A 23,544-nucleotide genomic window follows, 5' to 3' on the forward strand; every position below is an offset into this window, starting at 1 on the left:
AATACAAGAGTATAATCAACTGAGGAAATATTGAATGCATTATTCTTCAGCTTCTGTTATTCTTTCTTAACTGAATCGAACACGAAGCGAATTATAAAAGTAATAAATGGAATTCCTGATACTGATATTGATTTGTAATTAATCAAGCAGAAGGCTATTCTCAATTACATCAAGAGGATGACTAGTTTCATAATTATATTGATTTCCTTTTTAAATCAAAATCCTTGCCAATGTATTGCATTTTTTTTTTTTTGGAATTTTAAGTATATAATTAATCCACTTTTTAAAATTGTACAAAATTGTAATTCCGTCAACTGTGATTAATAATCAGGAAATACCACTCTTATCTATATATTTATGTTATGCTATGCTTTAGTTTTGATTTAAATCGATCGTAAAAGTTCGCTGTTTTTGATTAAGGAAGGAGTCTATTGGGATGTGCCTATTATTTGAACCAGGTGTGTGTATGTAAAAGAAAATGGAGACCTTAAAGGCAATGGCAATGGCAAAGACAATGATGATAATGACGACAACAAAAAAGGCAGCACTTTTGGGCCAGATAGAGGGACAACTGGCGGCCATGGCAAATGCATTTGCACCCACACCCCACAGATACAAAGATACATAGATAGGTGGATAGATAGATAGATAGCCTGAGAGTAAGCAACCATACATATGTACATATCTCTGTATGTACACATGCGGATATATAGTACACATCGGTCGTTTGACAACGGCAGCAGCAGCAGCAGCAGCAGCATTGAAATTGAACCAATTGGCGTCTGCAGACATTTTGCGGATTGAAAAAGCTCTTGTATTGTTTATATCGTCTTCGTCTTCTGGCAAATCGCCTCAGTGCCTCAATGCGCTCAGTCGTTGTTGGGGAATCGTTAGGAGTAGACCTAGAGCATTAAAAATGATTGCCGTTTGACAGAAGTTTAAAATTAAAATTCGCGATCGCTAGTGGGTTTTGTGGGAGAACCAACCTAACAACCTTTGTGCCTCTCTGTGTGTGTGAGCGTGTTTGTGGCGGTTGTGGTTGTTGTGTTGAAGGGCACGATCTGGCACGATCTCGCACGATCTTGCACGGCCTCTTCTTTTGCATATCCGCCAAATATTTTTACATAAGCTGCTCAAAAAGGCACACAAAACCCACGATATGGAGGGCGGCGATACAAACGCGACCAGAACGAAATCAGCGACTATATTTGTCAATATTATTGATGATCGCCGAACGGAAGACTCGCCCAGGATGCTGCAGGGTCAGCTATATCAGCCGTCCTTCGAGTCGGTATCCGAACCGTTGGAGGTGAAGAATCGCGAAAACTGGGCCAACAGCGTAGAGTTTCTCATGTCATGCATATCGGTGTCGGTCGGTTTGGGCAATATCTGGCGTTTCCCATTCACAGCATATGAAAATGGTGGCGGCGCCTTCATTATTCCCTACGTTGTTGTTCTCCTCTTGATTGGTATGCTATGGCGCTATTAATCATATTTAATTGATTCCAATCATGTCAAATTGATTCCAACGACGCGTTGACCATTCGGTGTGATCGGTCTGTGTTATTTTCATATTGATTTATTTATAGGCAAGCCAATGTACTATTTGGAAGTGCTCATGGGTCAATTTACCAGTAAGAGTTCGGTCAAAATCTGGTCTGTCTGTCCCGCGTTTATTGGTAATTACTCTCTCTCAGACACCAATTGATTTAAACTTAATGGGTAACAAATAATATTGATATGTTTGCTCGCAGGTGTGGGCATAGGTCAGGCCTATGCCGGCATCGCTGTACTCACGTATTACTCATCCCTATTGGCTCTGACCCTTTTTTATTTGGTCGCCTCGTTTCAACCGGTCCTGCCCTGGTCCTATTGTCGCCGAGAATGGGGTCCCAATTGTGTGGACTCTTTACCCAATTTCAATCAGACTAGAAACGATATCAAGTTGCAGAGTAGTTCGGAGCTATATTTTCTGTAAGTACGGATCATTTCAGTATTTCGCCACATTAGAGGGGGATGTTTTTTTATACCCTGTACCCGTAGGGTAAAAAGGGTATATTAGGTTTGTGCAAAGTATGTAACATGCAGAAGGAAGAATCTCCGACCCCATATATATTCTGAATCAGCATGACGAGAGAAATCGATCTAGACATGTCCGCCCGTCCGTCTGTCCGTCTGGATGAACGCAAGGATCTCAGAAACTATAAAAGCTAGAATAACCAAAGTTGGCATCCAGATTCTCCTAGGTCCGAGAAAGGACGAGTTTTGTTTTTTTTTTAATTTCCCCCCCCTTCCCCCCGCTGCAGAATTTCGTCAATAGCGTCCAAATTTCAAATGCTGCCTAAACCAAACTTTGCACACATAATTAATATATAATTATCTACTGTCTTCTTCTTCCTCTTTTTGCTGATGCTATGGGCGCATATACCTCAATGTAGGAAGTTTACCTAGGTACAGGGTATTTCACTGTCGGGCTTGCTCGACTGTAGCGTTCTCTCTTGTTTTATTATCACACACACACACACACATACACATTATTTGAGGGTAAAGAACTCTGCGTATAGACAAAATTACGATAAGCATCAGTCTGGCGCTAAATGCTTTGATAACATTTTAGCTTTAGACAAATGGTTGTTGCTTTGTGGGTAAAATGATGTTTAATCAGCGTATAAAATTCTATTGTCTAGATCTCTCGTATCACGACCCTGCTGTCCTTCATTTGCGTAATCATTAATAAAAGCTCAGATGGAAGTTCTAATAACTTTTTGTTTGCATTTTAGTTTGGAAGAGAAATTTATAGGAATATGGAAATTTCCTGTCGGTAGTTTAAGGAAAATACAGATATTAAGACCTTTTTCACTGCTGTTCCATTCTGACTCTTTTGTCTATAGTTTCCGTACATTTTTGTTGACTTAGCAACATCTCTAAGGAGAATATCCCCCATCAGCTATGCTTATAGGCTTAAGACATTATTTTTTAATCCATTATTTCTTTAAACAGCAAAACTGTTATTCATGAGATCGAAGATCTATCCCAGGGTATTGGAATGCCGAGTTGGCGCCTCACCGTTGCTCTGTTCGTTGCCTGGGTCGTCACTTACATGATCATTGTGAGGGGCATCAAGACAACGGGGAAGGCTGCCTATTTCTTAGCCATGTTCCCCTATGCCATACTAATTACCCTACTGATTAGAGCTGTTACCCTAGAAGGGGCCATCGATGGTATCATATACTTCTTGAAACCCAATTGGAGCGAACTGTTGAATTTTTCCGTAAGTACAAATATCCATAACTACATATAGTCGCTGTTAAAATTTCCCATTTAGGTGTGGAAAGCCGCTGTCGTGCAATGTTTCTTCTCTCTGGCGGTGGGTCTGGGACCACTTGTAATGTTCTCATCGTACAACAAATTTAATCACAATGTGCGCAGGTCGGTAAAGATATATATATATATATATAGTATTTATATATAGTATTTAAGATGATTTATTTACTTATACGCTACGCTTAAAAGGCATTGAAGCCATTCCTGAATTAACGTTCTTTCACTTCTTGAATCTTCATCGAATTTCTTTGAATTAAAGGTGGGAAATAAAACTTCCCGCAGATTTGAATCTAAAATGTACACATTTAAGATCGAAAAAGAAAAAAAAATTTCAAGTTGGGAACGTATTAAATAACGTAGGGCGTCCGCTAGAAATTTTTTTTTCTTTTTTTTTTTTTAAAAAAAACGGCGACTTCCTATTTGTATGCCCCATATATACCAAAATAAACATTTCTCTTTCGGTGCTATAATTACTTTCGGTTCAAGGTCTCGTATCATGATAATGAGTAATATCTCTTTTAATTGAAATTTGTTCAATTGGCTTCCGCTAAAGACTTTAGTTTATGAAATTATAAATATCTGTCTATCAGGAGAGACTCAAATACAAGTATATTTAACTTGCTGATCATAGAGACTTAAATATTCTATAGATACTCACTTGGGATTTATTTGAAATCATTTTTAGAGACACGCTGATTGTTACCAGTTTGGATACGCTGACAAGCCTCATCGCCGGTATTACGATCTTTGGCATTCTGGGAAATTTAGCCTTTAATCTGAAGGTAACAAATATTGACGAGGTGGTGCGTAGTAGTACCGGCTTAGCCTTTGTTTCCTATCCAGATGCGATTGCAAAGTTCACAGCTTTTCCTCAGGTAATTTATTTGTGACTGATTCCGATGGGGTTACGATATTTGATCTTGATTATCTCTATATATGCACGCAGCTCTTTGCAATACTGTTTTTCTTTATGCTCTTCGTGTTGGGGATCGGCACCCTGGTGGCTCAGGCAAACACACTGGTAGCCATACTCTGTGATCAGTACAAATGGATGAAGGCGTCCACGGTTGCATTGGCCATAGCCGTTGGCGGATTTCTCAGCGGCATTGTTTACGTGACACCGGTACTTCATTGATCTACATCTAGCTATGCTAATGCCTATGCTTATCAGCGATCGATTGAATCAATCGCCTGTCCAATTTTCTGTGTAGATTATTGAGTATCATCTGTTATTTCCGCAAGCAATGCCTTCGAGAAGTACGACTAATCAATGATTTGTACACTTTTAAAGGCTGGCCAATGGATACTGAATCTAGTGGACTATTATGGCAGTACTTTCGTTGTTTTCGGCTTGGCTGTCTTCCAAATAATTGGCATCTCCTGGATCTATGGTATAAACAGAAAAATTCTCAATGCTCTCAAATTGTGTGACGAGAAAAAACGTTTTCGTTCCATTCGGATTGGGAAACATCCTTTAGCTCATACGGTATTTGTTTACAGGTCTTCAAAACTTCTGCGATGATATCGAGTTTATGACAAAGAGCCCCGTGTCTAGTCTTTGGCGTATTTGTTGGGCCATCATTACACCCATGTTTCTATTTCTCATTTTCATTTATTCAATGATCGAATTGGAGACCCTAAAGTATGCGGGCCTAGAGTATCCAGAGTCAGCGAATGGTATGCCAACTGCTCTGTAATCGATTTAAATCTGCTATTTCTATATACTCGTGAATATACCTATATAGTTGCTGGTTGGGTGCTGCTCGCCATTGGATTTCTACAGTTTCCCCTCTGGGCCATATGGAGCGTTACCAGAGATTGTGATAAAGGTGTCTATATGGTAAATAATTCAATAATATTTTACATCTAAACTGTGGAAGAAAGTTTATATTATTTGTCTGCCCACCATATAGTGCTTTAAGACGGCCTTCAGACCGAGCTCCGAATGGGGTCCGAGCGATCCGGCCATCAAGAAGGAATGGTTGATATACAAACGTAGTGTGAAGGAGCGTCGGAAAGCAGCCAACTCGGAACTGAAGGGCAGTTATCTAATGTACAAGCTACGCAGCATATTTGTTACCGATTGGACTGATGCCAAAGATATTTAGTTCACAATTATATATATTACTACAAGTGTATAATAATTACATTTCAATGTAATTCCTTTTTGTTTTTTTTTTTTGCAATAACTTAAAATAAGTTGTCGCATTTAAGAAGTATACAAAATGTATGTACCACATATTAATAATAATGATATATAATAATAATAATACTAATGGACAATACATTACACATATGTATGTATGTATATTTTGTGAATTTATTTAATCAATCAAATTCACATACAAGTACATATATGTACATATATCAGACGCATATATCGTACATCCCATATGTAAAATAAATCGATTTTAATATTAAGGTACATACTAGTAATAGACAAGTAGCTTAAATTTAACAGTTTTAAAATGAAACTATTGAATACATATTAGTCTAACAAATGCAGAAACTAAAGCTACGCCCAGACAGGCCAATAGTTTGCGCACAAATTTCTATAGGGTTTTTAAAAAGTAGTTGCTGGAAACTATATATGAGCATAGAATCCTTATAAGATTTAAATTAACGAACTAAAATTCAAAGAATTTGTTGGTAAATTATTTGTCAGTCTGACCATAGCTTATCTCCTTCTTTGTTTGAGCTTCTGCTCTTTGTCAATGAAAATCTCTTATGTATGGTGAGGTGGACAAAAAAATAATGAAATTTAAACTCTACTCTCAAAATAAATAGAAACCTAACTACATGAGATACACACATATATGTATATATATATATATATATATAATTTAGGGTGATGCATCGCGAATGACTTATCAATATACAAGCACACACACACACATACATACACACATATGTACATTCATACATATATGTATGTACATACATATGTATGTTAATGGACCATGCACTCTTAGGCTCTATGACGACAGGAATACTTTGGCATTGGCACTTGGAAACTTCCGGCCAAGCACAATTAATACGATGATTTAGTGGGTCACATGTATTATGTATGTACATATGTATGTAGTATGCATGTGATGTATAGATGTTTAACTAGGATATTTACGGATAGGACTGTTATCGTTGTTCGCTCTAGGATCGATATAGGAGATGACACTGCTCTGACTGCTGTCATCTTCAACGGTCTCATTGAGATTATCGTGAGTGCTGGCCCTCAGCTCAGTGGAGGGCGTCGATTGGTTAACTGATGATGTTGTTCCTAAGGGATTCATTGTTGATAATGTAGATGGTGGTATAGCTGTTGTTGCTGCTGCTGTTGTTGTTGGGGCAACTGAATATGCATCAGTCTTATTGATTCCATCGGAGGTACTCGGCGAACCATTCGTGTTCGCCTTATTCTTTAGGGGACTTCGACATTTGATGGCCTCGTAAAGTTCATCAATTGAAGTGTTTATGGCATCATCATCATCATCATCAATATTTTCCAAGCAATGTCCACTCTCTCCGTCCAGCTCCCCATTGTTTGTGACAACCTGATAATGCGCCTCACCATTGGCCGCTGTTATTATGCCGCCGCTGCCTCCATAGCCGACAAACTCATCATCAAACTCGACATCTGCCTCACTGGCATTCGAGGACTGGTAACAACGGAAATCGTCCGTGAGTGTCAGATTGAGATCGTTGTCAGCCTGTGGTGCGTAGAGTCCGTGACTGCGTATGCTAATCTCCGAGTTCTGATAGTTCAGATCACTCTCGTTGGTAGGACTGGAGGAAAACAGACGTGCACTGTTCGGTAAAGTAAATGCTCCATCTCCATCCCCATCCCCATCCGCATCCGCATCGGCCTCAACGTCCACATCCACCCCTTCGCCATCCTTCGCCGATGTGCATTTGAGCAGCGAAAGGGAGGAGAGCGGTGAGTGCAGGTACAAGGCAGTGGGCCTTTTGCGATGATTGTGCGCTGCCTGTATCTGGGAGAGATTATTGCTGCTGCACGAATACATTTGACGCTGCTGCTCCTGCAGCAAGGAAGCGTTCTGAGCTGCTCCAGGTATTGGTGATGCACTGCCCCGCTGCTCTGTGACGCTTACATCAGCCACCCGAGCTCCACTGTTCGCCAATATGTCACTAATGTTGTTCAGCGACTTGGATTGCTGTTGTTGGGTGTAGCGTATGAGGACGCTGGGAAAATTCTCATCCAAGCGTATACTGTTGGTCACCTGCAGCGAGTTGGATACATAAATCTCATGCTTTTGCAGCAACGGCGATCTGTGATCGTAGCCAGGTGAAATGCTGCCCTCCCGTTCGCCAGCATCATCATCGTCCACAGCATTCCCAATGCCATTGTCCAGGTTTTGGGTCTCTGGCAGTCCCAAACTGTTCATTGCCTCAACGGCGCTCTCCTCCAGCAATGCTGCCGTCTGACTATTGTTCAACTGGGCGAAGTTTTCCCGCTCCTTGAGCGACTTCATTGGCGTTGATGTGGCGGGCTTCGTTTGAAATATGTGATTCGTTTCAGTTGTCAGCGGCATGGTGTTTGCATAAAGTGGCGCATGCTCGTCGAGGGAGCTGCCATCGTCATCGTCATGGGTCAGCATCTCGTCATCGTGCTCGTGCAGCGTCTCATCCAGCACGGAGGGCGTTCGCAACTTGATCACCTCATGCTGTGGCGTCAACGTTTCGGGTATATTCGTATATATGTTCGCCTGCAGTATCTTCGAGTTGTGTGTCGGCGGCATATATCGTTTGTATTGCATGTTTTCTCCGACGACCGCCGACTGATTGAGACTGGTCTCTTTGGTGGCCACCTCATTGTAATGCTGTTGCGGTTTATAGTGTATATTTGTGTTATTTACTTTGCTGCCCCCCGCCAGTAAGGTCATGGCATTGTGATGCCTCGAATAAATGTGCTCCGCATTGCTGCCCGATGAGGCATCGCTCAGATTGTGTTGGCTGTGCAGCTGCTGTTGATGGGGCAGCGTTTGTCGCTGCAGCTCGAAATTGTTGCGCTTGGCTAGACGCTTCTGCTTCTTGAAGAATTTACGCGCCACATTTATCTGATTGGGATTGTAGAAAATCTCGGCGCTTGGTATAGCATCATGCTGACCATGGAGCAGTACGTTCAGACTGTGCGCTGCTGCCGTTGATTGTGCTGAGGCGCTCGACGTTGGTTGCTGTAAATGCGGATTTGTGTTGTTCATGATTGAGGGGCCGCCACCCCCGCCACTGGCAACTCCCAGCAGCTGTTGTGTGGTGCTGCTACAGTCGTGTCCATTGCTTCGTGTATTGCTGCGCATGCTGCGGGCGCTGTTGCTGCGTTGCTTGTTGGAGCATTGGCTGTTGGAGCGCGAGCCCGCCGAGTTGTTGGCCTCGTAACAGCTGCCGCTGGGCTTGTAGGCCACAATGGAGTTGCTGATCATGGCTGCGCCACCACCACCCAAGACTGAAGTGGGACCACCCGGAGCGTTGCCACCAAAGCTGAACAGCTTGCCGCCGCTGCCACTGCCGCCTCGTCCGTGCGCATTATTATACGCAATCTTTGGATCATGTTCACTGCCACAGACATTATACTGTGACCAAACCTGGCGCGCATCGTTGCGGGTTAGGTTGTAGAAGAGCAGCAGAAATAGCGCCAAAGCACAGCAACTTCCGGCGAAACTCAGCACATAGACATTGTACTGGACGGGAGCCGTTCCACTTGCCTCCTGGGACACATAAAACGCAGCGGATAGCCATGCGAGCACGTAAAGTATTAGAAAGACAAAATGTCCACGTAGATGCGACATATTGGAGCGCTCAAAATCATCGACAATGCTGCTCAGGGGATTACTTAATGTACTGTATTGTTCGTGCTGCATCTGCAGGACACTGGTGCTCGCATCCTTGGCACTATGATAGTTGCGTGTTGTTGTCCCATTCGTGTCCAACCAGTCCAGATCGATGTGCTCCGTCGCCTGTGTATTGTTGTCCGAATACTGACGCTGATTCACCTGCTGCTGCAACACATTCACTGCCTGCTGTCCGAGATGATAGTAAATGCAGAGCGAGAGTATGCCACAGAAGATGAGTAGAATGATGGCGGGCACGAGCAGAGCATTCAGTGTGGTGGGCGTGTGCAGGAAACAAAAATGATACGCGGCATATTCGGCCATATTGACGGCACTACTGATGCCACAGATCAGTAGCGCAATGCCCCAACCGACCAGATAGACGCCGAGTATGGGTTTACGATGCTCCAGCTTGCCCAAGCCCAAGCCATCCTTGCCCAGCTGTTCGCCGTGCTCGTTGCTACCGCGGTGCTGGTGAGCCGTCGATTTCGTTAGACGCTTATACATGGTGCTGAGGCTGACGCACACCCACAACAGCACGCAGAGGCTCAAATAGTGCATCAGCAGTCCAAAGATGCGACAATGCAGTGCATTAGCCGTCTGATAAATGCCCAAAGCAAATACCAAACAGAGTGTGGAGACGGCCAGCCATGTGTTGACCAAAGCATGCCGCTGGACGCGATTGATGCGTATGGCATAGCCGAAAACCACAAATGTGACAATGTTGAACCAGGCGCAAAGGAACAGCACGGCACAGCCCACATAAATGCCCGAAGGAGTGTACCGGAATCTGGAGCCCGCATCTTCGCTGCGATAGTCGTTCAGAAAGGCAGCACGCTGCAGTAATCCAAAATAGCCGGTGCGAGTGCAGCTAAACATGAGGAGAGTACGATGTTGGTAATGCGATTGGCAGACACGCTCGTTCCACACTTGCTGCTCACTGTCCCACCAGGCGGGTATCGGGGCGCTAACATCGTTATGATACGGATGGGCACGCAGCATAATGGTGATACGCTCTTGATACACATCCTCTACATCCATGGTGCTCTGTTCCGTGCTAACCTCATCAATGGAGCTGTAACTGGCTGGCATTAAATGTCCCTCGCCGCTATAAAGCTTGGCACCAATGATGGCTGAAGATAGCAGCAACTCATTGCTTGTATTCGAAAGAAGATTGAGATGCGGCAACATTTTTGCATTTCGATGCAATGTGACCATTAGACGAAGAGAACGCTGCGCACTTGAATTCGCCTTCAGCTGCTCATTGAGCACATTGTAGGGTATTTGTATGGCCGCATCTATATCACCATATTCATACATGGGTATCGTATCATTCGACGTATTACACTGAAATCCCCGTTGACTGGCATCCAGCCAGACGCACGACATGCTCAGAAACGCATCAAGACTAATGTTAAAGAACTCCACGAATATATTTCGTTGGGTATGCCGCATATAAATGGCTAGTGGAGTGGGATCTGTGGACTCGGCGTTCATTTTCGCCATGGCCATATGTAGAGCCGATGTTTCGACAACGTGCAGCAGCTTCAGACCCGTCCACTGATCCACCTGAGCATCGTAAAACAATTTGGCGGGCAGCGTTAAGAGCTGCGACACAATATCCAACAGCAAGTAGCTAATCTCGTTCTGATAACCATCCAGTTGCTCCAAATACTTCAGCAACGTGCGTGCTATAAACTCCAAATCCATGGGATCTCGAATTTTATGCAGCTGCGTCTGTATGTGCGTAAAGTTGTGCAGTCGACGAGCAATTTCCAGAGCATTTTGACCCTTGGTCAAGGTTAGATTAACCTTCGCAAACTGTTCCAAAATGCGTGTCGTTTCGCTAACATAAACGCAGTTTTCGGTATTCAGATTGCGCCACTGGCCATCGGTGCTGCATTCGTGCGACGCTCGTCTATGGAACGATGCATCTGTAGGCTCCTCAACGCACTCCTGCACCACCGTCTCGCCACGCATTGTGCGTGGCCAATGATAGACACCCTTGTTGGTTCGCACTACAATCGTCTCACAGTAAAGTGTCCCTTTAGCCACTACATGCAATACAATTGATTGCGACAGATTGGCCTGCTGAGAGCGCAGTGTGCAGTCCCACATGCCCGTATGGTTTTGCGTAAGATTCGCGATGCGCAGAATGGAGTTCAGGATGCCCGAATCCGTTGAATGCTTCGTTTCTAAGCTGACATCATTGAAAACTTTGGTGGGATCTCGATATATTATGTCTTCCGTCGAATTGTTTTGGCGTATTTTGTCCGACCAACCCCAGAACACGTAAGCACGTGTGGGCAAGTCCTCCGATTCGCGTGGTACGCCAATCGCAACTCGAGGCGCATAGCACTTTAATTGCAGTTCATCGCCCTCAAAGGCAACCTAAATTAAACAAACAAAGAATATATGTTAAAAAAACACATTTTAATTCGGAGAACCAGAATGTTACCTGATTTTGTTTGGGCACAAGCTCGAGTAGCGGCTGCAGCAACGATTCGCAACGAAAATCAATGCCCACCTTGAGTTTCTTCAGCGACATGCCACGGAAATTGACAGGCGAATCGCATTTGGGCGCTGGCTGCAGTTTAACATCGCGGGCATTCGACCACGCTATCAGCCAAATCAGACCACAGTCGCAGGCCAAAGGGTTGTTTGATAAGTCACTGAAAAATAAGTAATGGGTTGTATGATAAAATGGATTGGAGTGGATCTATGGATGACTTACAGCTGCCTTAGCTTGGGCATCTGCTCGAAGGCGCCTTCGTATATGTGACTTATCGAATTGTTAGCCAATTTCAAGCGCTCCACATGCACCAAACTATCGCCGAAGGTGTCTTTGTCCAATTCAGTTAGTAGATTTGAAGACAGATCCAAACGCTTTAGTTCCGTAAAATTCTTAAAATCATCCACGACTATATGAGTAATTGCATTCTTGCTGGCATTGCTAAGAAATTCGTTTATAAGTTAAACTCTGCGATAATGCAATTGAAAAAGAATTTAAAAAAAAACTTACATGCTGACAATATTGTGCACATCATCCCCAAAATCAAGGTCCTTCCAATTTACAATGTGTTGGTCATCACATCTCACTCGCAATGTTTGAATGTTCTCCGAGATGCTCTTGCAATTGCACATTTTCGGACACACTGCGTCCACACCAAGAAAAAAGCACTGCAATTGCAGGAACATGGCGAAAAGAAGCCAAAGCAGAATAGGAGGAATGCCGCTCCTTGCTGCAGCGCCAGGGCAGGCAAGCGCTGCATTCATTGTTGCGCCCATTAGTGCTGCATTAACAAATTTAAGTCCTCATGCTGAACGCATAACAATTAATGTTTAATTATTAATTACGATTATAATTTCATATAAACAAACGCATAATAAACAAACTGCAAAAGTTACAACAAATACACGAGGCCAAGTGTGCCCACACGCTAAATATACTGCAATATCAAGAATACATTAAAAAATACCAACCTCAGCTGTGTGCATAATTTTGAATGAGTGTACACACTGACGAGGGGCTGGATTGTTTTTCTAAATTGACGTGTCAGATAGGCCACTTTTTTCAGTGGTATTTCACTAAAAACCCGAACTCCTACGACCGTGTGAGCAAGCATCGTGCATGGAGTTCCTGAAGAGTGGAATCAAGACCGTGCTGGGCAGCACGGAGCCTGGACAGCAGCCGAGCGCTGCCGAAACTGTCGAAAAGCTGGTCGACCGCGTCTACTCATCGACACTGCTAGAGGATCGTCGGGATGCGTGCCGGGCACTTAAGGCGTTGTCACGCAAATATCGCATTGAAGTTGGCGCCCAAGGCATGCCACCACTGGTGCAAGTGCTACAGAATGACGGGCAGGACGCTGAGATTATAAGCTATGCGCTAGATACTCTCTGTAACATTGTGACCAGCGAAGAATTTGATGAAGAGGCGGACAATCCGACAGTGTCCGTGAATGTGGGTGAGCAGTTTACCGAAATGTTTATCAAGACACCGGAGAACGTTAGCCTTGTCATGGGATATCTGGAGGAGTACGATTTTAGGGTGCGACGCGCAGCCATTCAATTAATTACTTCACTGATTGCAAATAAGACGCGAGAACTGCAGGAACTGGTTCTAGTCAGCCCCATGGGCGTGTCCAAGCTGATGGATCTGCTTACCGACAGTCGTGAGGTTATACGCAACGATGTGCTGCTGCTCCTCATCGAACTGACAAAAGGCAACTCGAACATACAGAAAATTGTTGCCTTTGAGAATGCGTTCGATAGACTATTTGATATTGTCCACGACGAGGGCTGCTCCGATGGCGGCATTGTGGTGGAGGACTGTCTGATTCTATTGCTGAATCTGCTCAAAAACAACTCAAGCAATCAACAATTTTTTAAGGAAGGCTCATACATTCAGCGCCTGGCCCCCATGTTTGTGCTAGCCAGCGATGTCGAAGAGACAGGGTGGACACCACAAAAGGTGTCCAACTTCCATTGCATGCTGCAGGTGGTGCGTGCCTTGGTCACGCCCAGTAATCAGCAGCAAGTGGTGACCGCCTGTCAACGCGTTATGCAAAAATCGCAGCTACTTCAAGGACTCTGCGATATCCTAATGAGCAGCGGTGTGCCTGCGGATATACTTACAGAGACCATCAATGCTGTAGCCGAAGTGGTGCGGGGCGATCACGAGAATCAGGACGAACTTAGTCATGTGATGGCGCCTAGCAGTCCCCCACGTCCCGCTATTGTTGTCCTGCTCATGTCAATGATCAATGAGAAGCAACTGCTGGCATTGCGCAGCGCTGTCCTCTATTGCTTCGAGTGCTTTCTCTATCGCAACCCAGATGGCCAGCGAGCGGTGGTGCAAACACTGCTACCATCCAGCACTACGGACGTCAGCTCCTTGTCGACGGGTCAGCTTTTGTGCACCGGCCTCTTCTCATCCGACACCTTGGCCAATTGGTTCTCAGCTGTGGCGATCATGCATACGCTCGTGGATAATGTTGCGCTTAAAGAGGAACTGCTGCGCGTCCTCCTCGCTACTCCCGGTGGCCACAGGCCCATTACTCTGCTGGAGCAGTGCACCAATTTGATGCAGCAGGAGCGCTACCGCCTACAAAGCAAAGTGGGTCTGCTTATGTTGCTGAGCGTTTGGCTGGCACATTGTCCGGGCGCGGTTAAGGCACTGCTGGAGACACAGGGCACCATGGCCTATCTGACCGCCCAACTGTGTGCCAATGAACACGATGAACGGGAATATCTGGTGCAGGGCATGTGCGCCTTTCTCATGGGTCTCTGCATACAGTTCAATGACAACTCGCTGCCCAATCAGCGTCGCGAGGACATCAGTCAGCTAATCATAAAGCGCATTGGCCAGGAGACCTTCTGCAACAAACTGAGTGAAGTATCGCGACACGAGGCCTACAGTCGGGCCTGCAAGCAGGCGCAAATACGTGCCAAATCCGCTGGTGAGTTGCTGCTTGATTACGAATACTGCAAGCTATATAAGGGTCTCGAGGCGCTGATTGCCAAGCTGGTCAGCGGTTTTGATGTCGATGGCATTGAGTTAACCGAGTTGACGCTCAGTTCGGAGGCATCAGCGCTGGTGGCCCAATACAAGGGTATTATACGAGGCATGGATGCTCAGATACAGCAACTGCAGCAATCGGTGAAGGAGCTGGAACAGCAGAATGGTGAGATAAAGCAACAGCTAGGCCAGGAACAGGCTCTCAAATCGCAAGTGTCCGATCAGATTACACTGCTTAAGGCTCAACTTTTGGCAGCCACCAGCGGAACCGGCCAGACGCCAGCCCCCGGCACAACCACAAATAATGAGGAAGAACTGAACGCGGCACGCTACCAGACCAACATGTACTTTGCCGAGAATATACGCCTCACCAAGGAGCTGGAAACGTTGCGGCAACAGCTCCAAGCTGAAAAGCAACGGGCCGACGACGCCTCACAAGCACTAAAGTCGACGCAAAAGGATCAGGAGGACCTCCTGGAATTGTTGGCCGATCAGGAGGCGAAAATAGCACGCTACGAGGAACAGTTGCCGACCACAACAATAGCAACGCCATCGGCAGGTAGTGAATCTGAAACGACAACAGCAGCGACCAACCCAATGCCGCAACCAACTTCTCTTATTCCCACTAATCCAATCGAAGCGGCACCTGAAACAGAATCGAACAGATAACTTCCAGATCAGTATATGGTACGGGAAGGTGTTATAACTCCTTAGCGCTGACTGCCCTATACATTCTAATTGTTTATTTTATTTATGTATGTGTACCTATTACTACTACTAAATAACTGTAAATCCATGTAACTCACACCCAAATGAATTAAATATTATGTGTAAAACGTCAAAACCACTCAAATATTCACCGCCCAAAATATTCAACAGATTCTATCATCAAAAGAAAGAGTGCAGATATATACTATGTATGTATGTACATACATACATATGTATACCTACTTAGTATCTTTATGTAATGGCGACCCCACTGGAGTCGCGAAACACGAGAACAGACGTTCGCAGGCAATGAAATACTAGTTAACATATGATAATTGCTTCGGATAAGTCATGAAACTATATAATCCTAGTGGAAGTAGGTTCATAATATAAATTGCAAATTCAAAGTGAATTTGTAAAATTCGTACAATATTCAAAAATTGAAACGTTAAGACAGAGGTTCTTGAACAAAAGTTGTGCAGCAAATAGTTTGAAAACATTGCTGTTCTGGAGGTTCTTGAATGAAAGTGGAACTCCAGAGTTCGCGTCTTTAGATTCAACAAGCTTTTCAAGAACCATGTGCTAAGGCGTTTACCACACCTCCTTTTAATTGTTAAAAAGTTTTACAAGCTATACTCAATGAACTATCAGGAATCCCACAATCTGTTTTCATTCCTCGAGCAGGCACTCTGTTCGGATCACAGAAGCATGATTTTAAAAAAAATGCCCAAGTTATCATACAATTTAATTTAATTGTCCAACCTAGCACAGATCTTAAATAAAAATTTAAGATTAAAAAAAAATTAAAAAAAAGCACATTAGTAGCCCGATTATCTTGCCAGATACAAGAACAATATGTTTACAATTTTTTTCACTTTTATTACCAGAAACGGTTACACACTTTTAAGAACATTAACGTTCGTTGGTTTTTCACGAATGTTGGGTAGATGCTGATGTTATTAATATAAAAGTTCTACTTTTACTTTTTGTCGCTGGAGACAGAGCTCTTCGATTCTCTGATCGAAGCAGAACGGCGACGTTTCGCCTCCTCGCGCTTGGCCTTAGATTCCTTCTTTCTCTGGACCAAGAGCTTGGCATAATCGGCGGCAGCCTCCTTGGATGCTTGCTGACGCTTCTTCTTCAATGCAATGCGTCTGTGTTTCCTTTGCAGGACAACTGGGGTGATCAGACGCTGGATCTTGGGAGCCTTCGATGTAGCCTTCTTGTTATCCTTAGCGGGCAATGGGCGGCGCACAACAAAACGACATACATCATCCTCCTTGCTCAAATTGTACAGCTTGCGGATCTTGCTAGCTCTCTTGGGGCCCAGGCGACGTGGGATTGTGGTGTCGGTCAGGCCACCAATATCTTGCTCACCCTTCTTGACGACCACTAGAGCCAACACGGACATGTTGGCATCCACAATGCAGCCGCGCACAGATTTGCGTTTGCGCTCACCAGTGCGGCGTGGACGATAGCAAGAGTGGCCCTTCTTCAAGAGCAGGCGGACGCGACCTGATGGATAAATTAATGAGGTAAAATATACGTCTGCTAATTTAATACCATAACGACTCACCATGGGTCAACACACCCTGCTTCATTGGGAAGCCCTGCTTGTCATTGCCACCGGCAATGCGAAGTTGGTAGCCCTTCCATTCATCACCGAGAATGTCAGCGTCCACAACTTGGCCCATACGCTTCTCGTAGAACACACGGAGTTTGTGCTCATCGACGACTTCGAGCAGTTTTTGGCATCCCGTAGCGGGATAGGAAACGTTAAGCTGCAATTACAAAGCAGTGTTTTATTTCTAAACACAATTAAGGCTAATATTTAAATGTTAACATCGTACTAAAAACACAATTGGTGATGGCGTTTTTCTCGTAACCAACGTGGACGGTCAAATAATTCTGCAAAGTAACCTAAATCCAAAAAAAAAAAAAAAAAAAAAAAAAAAAAAAAAAAAAAAAGCAGTGTTTTCTGTATTATAAAGTTTCATATATGTACTTATACTGGTTGCTTCAAAATTGTTATCGTGAATTTTAAGATCCATCACTTAAGCTTTTTTTGCAATATGCAGCACATTCACTTTAGCGATAATCAATCTCGTTAAATTTCTCTGTATTTCCTGGCTTAAACAGCATTTATATTAGTATTTTTAAATTTTTATCAGCACACCTTCATTCTGTCGGTCTCGGTGTTGTGTTTGCGACGTGCGCGTTACAAAAGAAAGACGCGGAGGAAAAGAACCAAACACCAGCTGTCAAAATCTATCGGCGATTTGACGCCGTTAATTTATACTTCGGCTCGGAACTATAGCAAATGCCATTTGACGGCGTCATATGAGCAGTATCATAATAATTATATAATCAATTAAGTTTGATTTAATTAAATATTTCACCTTTTTATTTTTGCACAATAGTTGCAATTTTAGTGCAAATTGGTATGCAAAATAGTTGTCATTCAAAATGTATTAGTGCTGTAAAGCCCGTGCGGAAACTAACAGGAATGTTTAAATAAATACACCTTTGAAATGGGAACAGATGCATAGATGTTTCGTTAAGATACTAGATTAGAAACTGGGGTAGATTAGAAAACCTATTGCTCAAGTAGCAAAAATATAAAAATATTAACTTAAGCTCTGTCGCTGCTGACGGAATAAATAGCACTGCCGTCCGTTCACCTGATTATTAGTTGTATTCTTGCAATCAACCAGCAATTTTATGTACTAAATTTAATTTAATTTTAACAATAGCAAAATAAAATTTCCATAACTTTTTAATAGTGAGAAATCAAAATGGAATACCAAAAAAAAAGCGTTACAACTTAAACCTTAAGACCACTTCAGAGTACTTTGCTTGTTCAATATAAGCAAACCAAAGAGGGAGTCAAATTATTTGTAGAATTAAAATTTTGTTCTAATAATCAAAAATAAATTCGTTTTCTAGTTGATTTTGTTTTTAAAAATCGTGTGACCGTATTTTCCGTAAGCAGTGTGCTCACACGGCTATATACAGCCGCTAAAAACAGCTGTTATATGTATGTATATCAAATGTAAATAAAACCAAATTAACTTGCAGGAATATAGCTATTTACTTAGGCAAGAATTGTACAGATTAGTACACAATTTTACAGCTAAATTAATTTTTTTTTGTGCCAGCAGCGTTGGTTAGTCCTTAAATTTAGTTCTTAGAGAAATGTAATAATGGCATACACATTGCTGACAAGTGTACATACATACGTTCGATTGTACAACTTTTAAATGCTAGCGCACGTTTACCAACACCTGCAGCTGCAACGCCGTCGCTGTGCATCGCAGCTCGGAAGCCCTCATACAAGTTTGGTTGTTAGTGAAAAAAAAATCACTTCGCATTTAGTTCGGTTAGAGACAACATTTGGAAAAAGTTGTGGCAGACCTGTAAAAGCACATATACAGAAAGAGAAAAACAATACATATATAACTGCTTCCTTTTTTGTTGTTGGTTAGGCAAAAAGTGAAACTGCGTTTTTTATTAAACTATATAAATTTAACAATCATGAAGTTCCAATATAAGGAGGATCACGCCTTTGAGAAGCGACGTGCTGAGGGCGATAAAATCCGTCGTAAATACCCCGATCGTGTGCCCGTAAGTACATATCCAACCTCACACTTAGTCCGTCCATGTAACTGCGAGTGTGTATATCTGTGTGTGTGTGTGTGTGTGTGTGTGTTATTGTGTGGGGGTTTTGTGTATGTATGTGTTTGTTTTGCGTCGTTCATTTTTTGTTGTTGCTACACAAATAGAGAGGAAAATCAATATTGCGCATTTGTGGCTGCCAGAAATTGTTGATATTTTATTGCCATTTGTTGTAGCAATAATCAAAATCTGCAAATAAGATATTATTGTTCAAAGCCTGCATTTGCCTAATACCAAGTGAAAATCAAACAAAATGACCCTCATGCATATACACAAATGCACACAAAACTGCTTTGTTCTATTCAATGTATGTATGTACGTATGATTGTGTTTGTGTATGTACTGCTAGCTGCCTCGCTTCCTCAGCTGTTGTTTTTTTGTGTTTTTGCTGGTCTTAATGTCCCCTCTCCCACCGCAGCCATGAACACTCATCACTTGTATTAACATGGTCCCATCCCCTTCTGATATCTACATACTTACTTAGTCAACCAGTTGTTTTTCGTCTAGATTTCGCTTTTGGTTTTTCGTTTGTTTGCAAAATTTGTTCGCAGAACATGAATTTGTTTTCTATTGCGTACAAAAAAACCAAATCGGCTCACCGCTTACCTGGCCTAATAACACCCCTCACTTTGACCAGTTGCTTGTCTATAAGTGTGAGTGTGTGTTTTTCTTCTATATTTACAGCAGCGTATATGCAATTAGTCATATTGTTGTTGGCTATTTGCCTGCTTTGTTTTTCTATTTCACCATTCATCACAATAATAATTTGCGAACACACATATGTACATACATATGTATATATATGTATGTATATACATATGTACATTGTGGTTGTTATCAACAACTTCTTGTTGAAGTGGTGGCTGCCGTTTAAATATTCCCTGCGCAGTGCATAGTTCATGAACATACATGTATTGTTATATGTAGATATGTGTACATAAACATATGTACATATACATACGTGTGTATGCATCCTAAATTTGTTTAAAGAATTTGTTTGCACAATATTTGGCAATCGTGCAAATCACATAACAGCTGACTGTTCGTCCCACAACGCTTCTCTATATACATACTCTATACTCAGAGTCCGAATGTTAATTCAAATGTATGTATATACATACTTTCATATATCATATATGTACATACATATATACATAGATATGTACATATCTATAACCTTAATCAAGTTGAGTGTCTGCTCGTCCATTTGACCTCGAGTTTTCGGAATAAACATTTATTACACACAGGTTCTTAATTCAGTCCCTTATTGAAAATATTTTAAAAATCTTAATTTTTCGATCTCAGAGACTATCAAAGTAGAGATACCAAACCTTGGGTGTCCTTCTTCGATATGATATATGTACATATGTATGTGCTTACCACTTACCACGCATAGCATATTTAAAAAAAAAACGCAAGATATAGTCTCATATAATTCATAATAATATTAACCTTAATGGAGAGTGCATTATACATCGTTGTGTACTTATCGTACCAAGTCAGGCCTTTAGAGTGGGGCTCATCATAATATAATCTATCCCATAGCAAGTTTTTCTATTGTCTATAGTACATTAAATAGTTTTGGCCATCCCAATGCCCCGACACCTTGAAAGCGGCCAATGACGCAAAAATCGCCAATTCATTTGGCACTCTTCGCCGCTCGATTTTTGCCGACAATATCGCATGATAACAATATTGATTATAATTAATTGCTATTCATTATAAGCTGTTGCTTCCTCGTCAGACAGATGAGAATACAAATACATACATACATACATATGTATGTGTGTATAGACAAACCTGATGATTTTTGCTTTTTTTGTGAGAATGTGGTTGAACCTGTTAGTTGCCAAATTGTTTCACTTTTCTTTGTTTGTTGCTAAAAACAATAAACAGAAATAACTCGAAACAAAAATGCAATTACAATTGTCAATTGGGTTGTGCACAAAGTCCGACAAGCTTATAGAATTTGTTTTGTGGCACGTAGCAAGTGGACATACGTTGTCTGAGTAGCCTCTGCCTCCAGAGCCAAGACGCAATTGTTTTGCATTAAACTAGCGATAGCGCATTGGAAAAAGCAGTTCTGACTTAATGCGAGGAATTGGAACTATTCGAGACGCAAATAACCTTTGAAAAGCAGTCCACAAGCAATCTTTAATAGCACCAGCAACCTAAACTTACGAAATTATGGCTTTTAATATTAAGATTATTACAATTATAAATTTAAAATTTCCTTTTATACTTTCAGGTGATAGTCGAGAAGGCACCGAAGGCGCGCATTGGTGATTTGGATAAGAAAAAATATTTGGTGCCATCGGATTTGACCGTAGGACAGTTTTACTTTCTCATACGCAAACGTATATACCTGCGTCCCGAGGATGCACTCTTCTTCTTCGTAAATAATGTCATTCCACCAACATCGGCAACCATGGGATCCTTGTATCAGGTAAACTTCACCAAAACCAGCCTTCTATATAACTGCCTATATCTAATCAAAATTGCTCTCTCGATCACTCTAAAGGAACACCACGAAGAGGACTACTTCCTTTATATAGCCTATTCTGATGAGAATGTTTATGGCGCGGATCAATAAACCGACGGCTGCGCTATAGTTGTGGCAAGCGTTCTAATGATCTATATATATATATATATATATGTATATATATATTGATGGAATGCAGCTTTCAAAACGATGCGAAAAAGTATATACAAACAAACTTGCAAGCTGGTCTAAAACGGGAAAAGTCAAAAACTAATTTTCAAAAACCATAAAAAAACAAGAAAATCTTTTAAAATTATCTAAAAAAAGCGATATATATTACTATGTTTACTTACCAAACACCAAAACCAGAAAACGCAGGAAAAACACGATTATTTATATCTATTTAGTTATGTATTTACAATTAAAATGCAAACAAAAAATTGTGTTATGTGAAAGATAATTTTATATATAGATATAAAAAAACATGTTTTTGGCCAATATTTTATTTACGCTCTCGGCTTCGCCTTGCAATATTGTTTGATTTGACTTTGCCTTTTTTTTAAATAAAACAAATTTTGTGCATATTTAGTGTGTATGGTTACGAATAGGACTTCTCTTGGTTAAGCGTACAGTAATTAATCTATTATTATATGTATATTTAAATAAATACAAAAAAAATTAACATTACTAGACATTTCATTTAACTACTTGAAAATTTAAGGCTCAACATATACACAAAGCTAAAGGGAGAGCGTCATGTTTACTCTATTGTGATGTGGCAAACAAATCTGTTAATGTATTGACAAAAAATATAATAGATTACCTTTGACGTAAGCAAACAGTTGAAAAGAGAACTTATTAAAGTTAAAATAACGTCTTATAGCGAGTTCACCTCCATGTGAGCTTTTTATAGACATCATCCACATCGATTTTGTTTAATACATTATTGAACACCGGCTTCTGCAAACATTCCTAAATAACGTTAAAAAACATTACGCGTTCTACATACTTATCCGATGGAAAAGGGGATTGAATTAAGCATAGCCTATTCAAAATTCGATGAGAATATATTGAGACACAGAGCAGTTTTCATAGCAAGTCTTCAAGGGGCATTAATAGCATAGATTCTTCTCTCATTTTAATATTTACACAATTTGCTTTTATAGTCACCCATAGATACATGCATATGTGTCTCCAAATGTCATTACAGTACTTTTTACTTATAAATTTGAATATTTGTAGTTTCTCTTAACTGTAGACACAGTAACGGCAAATCGGCTAACTTGATTGTTCTTTGCATATATGGCAACGCTGTTTGAAACAAGTGAGCAGCAGTTTCTCAAAAGAATTTGTAAGCCCTTTTAAATTAATAGTTCAAAGGTGTGTAACACAGCTTAAAAGCACAAACATATAATGCAAATCACAAAAAGCGACAAAAGGACTAAACTGAAAAACAAAATGTGAGCTGATCGTGAATCACTAGCTCAGCCGTGAGCTAAGTAAATTGAACTAAACTGAACTGCCACATCGAGATTTTTAAGACGGTCTGGCCATTTAAGCTACATCATCCACCTACAACGACCAATCAACCAAGCACACACATATCCATATCACACACACAGTTGTTGTTTCTTAATGCCAGCGGCGCTGCTGCATATTTTGCGTTAATATTTTTTTGTGTGAAAAGAAACGCGTGTTACAATAAAAGCTTCAGTGTAACCATTGCAGCAGCAAATTACCGACGACCTGAAGCAAAAGTAAACGCTTCTTCCACAAAATTTGGGAAAAATAAGGTAATCAACTAATTTGGGCTTTGACTTTAATTGAAAAACGGCCCGCTTAAAGTTACAAAACAGGCGCCGCTGTACCGACCAATAAGAGCTCATATCTGTGTTTGCTATTGTGGTTAATTGTTGTTGTAATTTATCCGAAAAAATTCGTTAAAATGCGGCATAGTTACATACATACTATGCTATTGTGAGAAAAAA

General features: G+C 41.7%; 5 protein-coding genes across 5 annotated transcripts; 3 read left to right on the top strand and 2 right to left on the bottom strand.

The window, feature by feature from the left end:
- The first annotated feature begins 864 nt into the window (after positions 1-864).
- On the top strand, positions 865-5,628 carry LOC115629655 (sodium-dependent nutrient amino acid transporter 1-like). The gene is made up of 11 exons (XM_030526169.1): positions 865-1,469; positions 1,590-1,679; positions 1,755-1,974; positions 3,001-3,271; positions 3,326-3,429; positions 4,010-4,199; positions 4,271-4,447; positions 4,616-4,715; positions 4,825-5,001; positions 5,070-5,164; positions 5,238-5,628. Exons 1-11 carry the CDS (start codon positions 1,160-1,162, stop codon positions 5,430-5,432), a joined length of 1,929 nt encoding a protein of 642 aa, XP_030382029.1. The 5' UTR covers positions 865-1,159; the 3' UTR covers positions 5,433-5,628.
- A 115-nt stretch (positions 5,629-5,743) lies between these two features.
- LOC115629654 (adhesion G protein-coupled receptor A3) lies at positions 5,744-12,317 on the bottom strand. Its single transcript, XM_030526168.1, has 4 exons — positions 12,193-12,317; positions 11,905-12,123; positions 11,629-11,842; positions 5,744-11,561 (listed from the first exon to the last, which is right to left on the bottom strand). Exons 1-4 carry the CDS (start codon positions 12,312-12,314, stop codon positions 6,432-6,434), a joined length of 5,685 nt encoding a protein of 1,894 aa, XP_030382028.1. The 5' UTR covers positions 12,315-12,317; the 3' UTR covers positions 5,744-6,431.
- Positions 12,318-12,711: 394 nt separating this feature from the next.
- LOC115629647 (general vesicular transport factor p115) lies at positions 12,712-15,535 on the top strand. Its single transcript, XM_030526158.1, has one exon. It carries the CDS (start codon positions 12,802-12,804, stop codon positions 15,358-15,360), a length of 2,559 nt encoding a protein of 852 aa, XP_030382018.1. The 5' UTR covers positions 12,712-12,801; the 3' UTR covers positions 15,361-15,535.
- Positions 15,536-16,257: 722 nt separating this feature from the next.
- LOC115629645 (40S ribosomal protein S6) lies at positions 16,258-17,674 on the bottom strand. The gene is made up of 3 exons (XM_030526156.1): positions 17,576-17,674; positions 16,976-17,180; positions 16,258-16,914 (listed from the first exon to the last, which is right to left on the bottom strand). Exons 1-3 carry the CDS (start codon positions 17,579-17,581, stop codon positions 16,379-16,381), a joined length of 747 nt encoding a protein of 248 aa, XP_030382016.1. The 5' UTR covers positions 17,582-17,674; the 3' UTR covers positions 16,258-16,378.
- Positions 17,675-18,813: 1,139 nt separating this feature from the next.
- Positions 18,814-22,140, top strand: LOC115629651 (gamma-aminobutyric acid receptor-associated protein). Its single transcript, XM_030526161.1, has 3 exons — positions 18,814-19,023; positions 21,323-21,520; positions 21,596-22,140. The coding sequence occupies exons 1-3, from the start codon at positions 18,934-18,936 to the stop codon at positions 21,665-21,667; spliced, it is 360 nt and encodes a 119-aa protein (XP_030382021.1). The 5' UTR covers positions 18,814-18,933; the 3' UTR covers positions 21,668-22,140.
- The last annotated feature ends 1,404 nt before the right edge of the window (positions 22,141-23,544 follow it).

This window comes from Scaptodrosophila lebanonensis, unplaced genomic scaffold (assembly GCF_003285725.1).
Source record: "Scaptodrosophila lebanonensis strain 11010-0011.00,11010-0021.00 unplaced genomic scaffold, SlebRS2 tig00000161-arrow-arrow-pilon, whole genome shotgun sequence".
NCBI lineage: Eukaryota > Metazoa > Arthropoda > Insecta > Diptera > Drosophilidae > Scaptodrosophila > Scaptodrosophila lebanonensis.

Bases quoted from the DNA above. Each gene is read 5' to 3' on its own strand.
- LOC115629647 (XM_030526158.1), top strand. From the start codon at position 12,802: ATGGAGTTCCTGAAGAGTGGAATCAAGACCGTGCTGGGCAGCACGGAG.
- LOC115629645 (XM_030526156.1), bottom strand. The intron at 16,915-16,975 runs GTGAGTCGTTAT...TTTATCCATCAG, and splicing joins GCAGGGTGTGTTGACCCATG to GTCGCGTCCGCCTGCTCTTG.
- LOC115629655 (XM_030526169.1), top strand. From the start codon at position 1,160: ATGGAGGGCGGCGATACAAACGCGACCAGAACGAAATCAGCGACTATA. The intron at 1,975-3,000 runs GTAAGTACGGAT...TTCTTTAAACAG, and splicing joins AGTTCGGAGCTATATTTTCT to CAAAACTGTTATTCATGAGA. The intron at 3,430-4,009 runs GTCGGTAAAGAT...AATCATTTTTAG, and splicing joins TTTAATCACAATGTGCGCAG to AGACACGCTGATTGTTACCA.
- LOC115629654 (XM_030526168.1), bottom strand. From the start codon at position 12,314: ATGTGCAATTGCAAGAGCATCTCGGAGAACATTCAAACATTGCGAGTG. The intron at 12,124-12,192 runs GTAAGTTTTTTT...CGAATTTCTTAG, and splicing joins GTGCACAATATTGTCAGCAT to CAATGCCAGCAAGAATGCAA. The intron at 11,843-11,904 runs GTAAGTCATCCA...CTTATTTTTCAG, and splicing joins ATGCCCAAGCTAAGGCAGCT to TGACTTATCAAACAACCCTT.
- LOC115629651 (XM_030526161.1), top strand. From the start codon at position 18,934: ATGAAGTTCCAATATAAGGAGGATCACGCCTTTGAGAAGCGACGTGCT. The intron at 19,024-21,322 runs GTAAGTACATAT...TTATACTTTCAG, and splicing joins AATACCCCGATCGTGTGCCC to GTGATAGTCGAGAAGGCACC. The intron at 21,521-21,595 runs GTAAACTTCACC...ATCACTCTAAAG, and splicing joins CCATGGGATCCTTGTATCAG to GAACACCACGAAGAGGACTA.